General features: G+C 53.5%; 1 protein-coding gene across 5 annotated transcripts in view; it reads right to left on the minus strand.

The window, feature by feature from the left end:
* Nucleotides 1-4929, minus strand: part of STIM2 (stromal interaction molecule 2) — a 140611-nt gene extending 135682 nt beyond the window's left edge. Inside the window, exon 1 of one of the 5 annotated variants that reach the window (XM_072808444.1) lies at nucleotides 4832-4929. Coding sequence is in view for 3 of the 5 variants with exons in the window: in XM_072808423.1 (XP_072664524.1) it covers nucleotides 4272-4608 (337 nt within the window). In the remaining 2 variants the exon portion in view is untranslated. Of the gene's footprint in view, nucleotides 1-3042; nucleotides 3113-4271; nucleotides 4744-4831 lie in introns of those variants that run through there. The other 4 variants (XM_072808454.1, XM_072808423.1, XM_072808434.1 and 1 more) reach the window with 4 other exon arrangements.
* Between the last annotated feature and the right edge of the window lie 1071 nt (nucleotides 4930-6000).

The raw sequence follows: 6000 nt of genomic DNA on the forward strand, positions 1-6000 counted from the left end.
AGATACATATACACACGACATATTTGTGTGTGTATATTCTTTGCTCTTTCCTTGCCCTTTCATAAACTATTTCTCAGAAACCATATCCGGATGAGATCAATCACTCTCCACTAGGAGCAAGTCACTGAATCTAAATTTGTTAGGCAAAAAAAGAAATTAATGCTTTGAATTATTAAACTACTGCCTTAGATTGTAATCAGCAAACTTTCAGTCACCAAGCCCTAACTTGCTTTAAATTCTGATCGCTTTCAAAGCCAGAGCCCTAAATATATATATGAACATATTATTTAAGCCTTTACTACACAGCATTATAAATATTGGTTTCAGCTTATCAACCTTTTGCACACTCAATTCTGAAAACGTAATATAAAAAAGGAAAACATAAACCAATACTCATTATGACAGTGAGTCCGTTTATTTTGAGGATATCTCATTCTCCCTTTAGAACACTTGCTTGCTCAAAACTAAGCATGTGACAGATGACTTAAAGGCAATTAATTCTTAAAACACACTAAACCTTGAAAGTAAAACTCTTGAGAGGCAAACCTCAGTGGAAAAGAATGCTTTCTACATTTTATTAGTAAGAGGCAGACTCATGATGTTCCCTGAAATATTAAAAATACCAATCTGTAGAGGAAAAGAGAAGACGTGATTTTGGCTGTCACTTTCAGAGCGCTTAAGAATACTCACAGATGGGCAGCCCAGGTGGCTCATCAGTTTAGCACCACCTTCAGCCCAGGGCCTGATCCTGGAAACCCAGGATCTAGTCCCACATCGGGCTCCCTGCATGGAGCCTGCTTCTCCCTCTGCCTGTGTCTCTGCCTCTGCCTCTCTCTCCCTCTCCCTCTCTTTCTCATGAATAAATAAATAAAATCTTAAAAAAAAAAAAAAAGAATACTCACAGATAAGTGACAACTTTAATACAGAGCCATAGATCAATTCCTCTCTCAGAATATTCAAGAATTTTCCACTTTCAAAATTCACATATAGCTGTTTTGTTACTAACACTCTCTATCCCATTTCTCTCCATTAACACTGCCCAAAATATGAAAACGCAGTATTTTCTAAGTACAATCTACTTCCTAAAGTGTACGATAGCAATAATATATTATGTTCACGGGTGATCGCAACATTTCCAGGTGGAAATCACTAAAGAACACTATTCACACCATCAGAGGAATAGGAAGGAGCCCTTATAGAAAGCATATATATTGCTCAGAAATTTTCAACATGCTCCACCTTTATTACAGACGTCAATTTACCACTTCCCAGGTACCAGTGCTATTGACTGTATTTACATAAACTTCTTAAAAATGACCACAATTTAACTTGCACATGTGTAGTCTGATAATCTTAAATTCTAAATGGAAATATTTAACTTGTTAAAAATTAATATTCCAACAAAGGGAAAGAATAAGAACATTAAAAATAAATTCCAGAGTTAATATTATTTTTGTACACTTATTTTAAAGCACTACAGCACAAACTCATTTTTTGTGATCAGACTTTTTATCCAATCACAATCACCTTTCTTTTTTCACGACGCCATACATAACTCAGAGAAATTTAGATCTTCAAAGAGGATTATAAAGTCAACTAAAAATTTCACCTGAAGCAATTTCCTTGCTATAATCGACATAGTATACACCGTATTGTTATTGGTTAAAGAACACTACATTTTCTGAATCGCATGCCCTACCAATGACATATTGATAAAGCATTAGCCAATTATTTATTAATCAAACTCTTCTGCTCAAGAAACCAATAATCATGCTTCTGTACCTCCCAGAAGCCCAAATATCTCTGCTCCCTCCCTTCCTGTGTGAGGCATTAAACCTTTAGAGTCAGGTTTATCTTGCTATTTTCCTGAAACTTCACAATTATAGTTTTTCATCTTGCTACTTTTGTAATGATCCCTGTTCTTCACTTTTCTCTGCCACATTTGTAAGTGGAGAATAAAGACTACTAAAGCATAAAGTCATTCCAGCTATTCTCTCAAACTATACTGTGCTCCTAATACTCCTCATTCTGTAGTCACTGTATCCTAATTGCCCAGTGACTGGTTTGATGTTTCAGGTTTCATTTTAAAAGAGCTAGGTATGCTTCAGGGTAAAATAAGTTAAATATTCTGATCATTATATTCTACACAACTTTCAAAGAGCTTGACAAAATCCACCGACTCTCTAAAATAGTAAACACTCTGTCATAAATCCCAGAGCATTTGCTTTGCTTCAAAGAATACAGCTCCCCGAGCACTTCTCAAAGCAGCTGTTAGTAACTTTCGGAGGACTGCTGCACTATCATCACTTCGGTTAGGTTAATGACAGGTCATCTTGTTCCCCTTCACGTTTTCCTTTTTCATCTTGCAATGTAGAAGATCTACCGATTACTCTTAAAAATACAGTAAGAAGAAAAAAAAATGAACATTACTTTAGCTCCACTACTTTTCCAAAAGAAATCGTCTCGATTCCCAAATCATTACTCAAACCACACGTATCAGTTGTACGTGACACTGGAAGGCTTTAAGGCGATTCGGTTTTCTATCTAACCTTACCAAACGTGTTCGCAAGGTTTCGATAATTTCGAGAACGTTCTGTATTACAAAAGTGCTGGTGCATTCTATCAGAACTGTGCCGCTCAAATACTAGCCCTGAATATCCTGCACCTGCTAAGTTTTAAGGCATATTTCTGGCTACCTGAAGAGCTTTCCTGCACCCTTTGTCACCCAGCGATGCTCCCAGCAGCAAATACTTCCCATCCTTTAAAACCTTCCTCCCACCCTTCAAAAAATACACATTAGACTTAGAGATTTCCGCCTACTAATACGGAACCACTAATACCACTAGGTATTATGGCTCTCAAAGAATCCGCTTTAGCAGCCTCCCCTGGGACACCGTGCTCAGCGGGGCTTTGAACCTGTACGACTCGCTGGCAGCTGCCTCTGCAAAAGCAGCACCACAGGCCGACTAAATACCGCATTGCTGCTGCTGACTTTTTCCAGCAGCTTTAAAAAAAAGAAAAAAAAAAAAATCAGCCCAGTACCCTGCAGACCCTGCTGGCTCGGCTCTTCTGCAGCACGGAAGGGAAACCACTGCATTGCTCAGCGAGGAACACCGGGGAGCCCGACCGTAGGGCGGAGAAGCTAGTGCCGCCGCCGAGAGGCTCAGTGGAGGGCGGGGTGTCGGGGGTGGGGGCGGAGGAGAAAGCCGTCCCGGCCGTAGGGGACCCAGACCAGGCAGCGGCCGGGGCGCTGGCGTCGGGGCGCCCCGCTCCGCATCGCGCCCCGGCCGTGGCAGGTCGTACAGCGGGAGTCGGGCAGGGACGGGGGCTGGGATAGAGGCTGGGGCAGGCGCAGGAGCAGGAGCTGGAGCAGAGGCAGGGGCTGGAGCATGAGCAGGGGCTGGGACAGGAGCAAGGGCTGGAGCAGGGACAGGAGCTGGGGCAAGGGCAGGGGCGGAGGCTGGAGCAGGGGCTGGAGCACGGGCAGAGACAGGGGCAGAGGCTGGATCTGGGGCTGGGGCTCGGGCTGGAGCCGGGGCAGGAGGTGGAGCAGGGGCTGGGGCAGGGGCAGGAGCTGGGGCAGGGGCTGGAGCAAGGGCAGAGACAGGGGCAGAGGCTGGATCTGGGGCTGGGGCTCGGGCTGGAGCCGGGGCAGGAGCTGGGGCAGGGGTGGAGCAGGGGCTGGGGCAGGGGCTGGGGCAGGGGCTGGAGCAGGGGCTGGAGCAGGGGCTGGGGCAGGGGCAGGAGCTGGGGCAGGGGCTGGAGCAGGGACTGGGGCAGGGGCAGGAGCTGGGGCAGGGGCTGGAGCAGGGGCTGGAGCAAGGGCAGAGACAGGGGCAGAGGCTGGATCTGGGGCTGGGGCTCGGGCTGGAGCCGGGGCAGGAGCTGGGGCAGGAGTGGAGCAGGGGCTGGGGCAGGGGCAGGGGCTGGAGCAGGGACTGGAGCAGGGACTGGAGCAAGGGCAGAGGCTAGATCTGGGGCTGGGGCTCGGGCTGGAGCTGGGGCAGGAGCTGGGGCAGGAGTGGAGCAGGGGCTGGGGCAGGGGCAGGGGCTGGGGCAGGGGCTGGGGCAGGGGCAGGGGCTGGGGCAGGGGCAGGACCTGGGGCAGGGGCAGGACCTGGGGCAGGGGTGGAGCAGGGGCAGAGCAGGGGCAGCAGCAGCAGCGGCTGAAGCAGGGCTGGAGCAGGGGCCCCTCCCGGGTCGGGGGTCCCGCGGCCGCCGGCGTCGCGCCCGCCGCCCGCCCCCGCCCCCGCCGCCCCCCGGGCCCTCACCTGTCATGAGCGCCGGACTGTCGGCCGCCACCGCGGCGGGAGAGGAGGCGGCGGCCGCGCCCGAGGCCCGCCGCCCGCGGAGCTGCCGGGACGCCAGGTCGCATCCGTCGGCCGCGCCGAGCAGCAGCAGCCCGAGCAGCAGCCCCGCAGCCCAGGCCGGGCGGGCGGCGGCGGGGCGAGGGCGCGGAGGAGCCCCGGCCGCCGGCCCCCCGCCCGCCCCGCCCGCCCCGCCCGCCGCGGGCCGCCCCCGCCGCCGCGGACGCCCGCTCCTGCCGGGCGCCAGCCTGGTCCCCTCGGCACCGGCGGCCTCCGGAGCTCCGGCCCCGGCTGCGTTCATTGGTTCCGGTTGTTTAAAAAAAAAAAAAGGCGAGGGGCAGAAAGGTGCGGCGTCCTCAGGCCGCGCGCGACCCCCGCGCTCCTGCGGCGGCGAGACCGGGCCCCGCGGCTCTGGCGCCTCCGCTCCGCAGCCCAGCGCCCGCGCCGCCGCCGCCGCCGCCGCCGCCGCCGCCGCCGCCGCCGCGGCGCATCCCCCCGCCCCCTCCGGCCCGCGCCCGTAGTACCACGCTCGCCGCCGCCTCCGCCCTCACACACTCGCACGCAGCATACCAATCCCCCGCCTCCTTCAGCCCCGCCACGGCGCAGGCGCGGCGCCGCCGCAGTGCGCCTGCGCGGAGCCCAAGCCCCGCCCCGAGGGCGTGGCCGCGAGCCCGGGAGCCCCGCGGGGGGCGGCTGCGCGGAGCCGGCGGCGGCGTGGGGAGGCGGCGCGGCCCGCACGGCCGGGGGTCGGGGGGGGGGCACGAAGCAGTGCGGACTGCCCGGGTTGTCCCGGCAAGGTACAGGAGTGTAGGCGCCAACCAGGATAATTGCACGGATCGGGGAGAACCGTGTAATCAGAAACAGCGGCGTCTCTAGAATTTCAACATAGGTGGGGCTTACAAGGAGCCGGCGATGGGGAAGTGGAAGCAGCCCAGCATAGTGCCTTCTTTACTTAAAGCGCCTGCTACTGCTCTGTAGGCTTTACAGGTTTACGCATTGGGACTGTGAAAAAGGGACTGGCATGGTTATCATCCCCATTTTACAAATGAGGAAACTGAGGCCCAGAGATGAGGAGTACCTTGCCCACCCCCCACCCCACCCCCAGGTCCCACAGCGAATAAAGGATAGGGCTAGATTGAGCACCGCTGAACGGAAATATTGAAAAAATGGATTTGCTCTTGCCCCTGACTTGCCTACGTCCAAACGTCACCTGACCTCATCAGGCCACCGCCCCATCATAAGGCTTCCTCGCTGTCAGTTTATGAAGTTTTCCCAATGCTGGTGCAGATTTGGCTTTACCCACCGGGAATGAAGCACGGTGCACCCTCTCCCAGGAGCACAAAGTTCCTTTAAGATTTGCAGACAGGGGCAGCCCGGGTGGCTCAGTGGTTTAGCGCCTGCCTTCGGCCCGGGGTGTGATCCTGGAGACCTGGGATCAGTCCCACGTCGGGCTCCCTGCATGGAGCCTGCTTCTCCCTCTGCCTGTGTCTCTGCCACTCTTTAAAGAAAAAGAGGGGAGAAAAAAAAAAAAAAGATTTGCAGACAGGGTTCCTAAGCATAAAGGTCCTGTTTGGTATTAGGTGTTCTTTGTTGGGTTAGGGGTTTGATTTGGGCGGCTTTTCTCAAGTCAAGAAGATACCCAAATTACACAATCTCCCAAAGAATTTCTTAGTCGATCCGGCCAACATAACCA

Source organism: Canis lupus, chromosome 2 (assembly GCF_048164855.1).
Source record: "Canis lupus baileyi chromosome 2, mCanLup2.hap1, whole genome shotgun sequence".
Classification (NCBI taxonomy): Eukaryota; Metazoa; Chordata; class Mammalia; order Carnivora; family Canidae; genus Canis; species Canis lupus.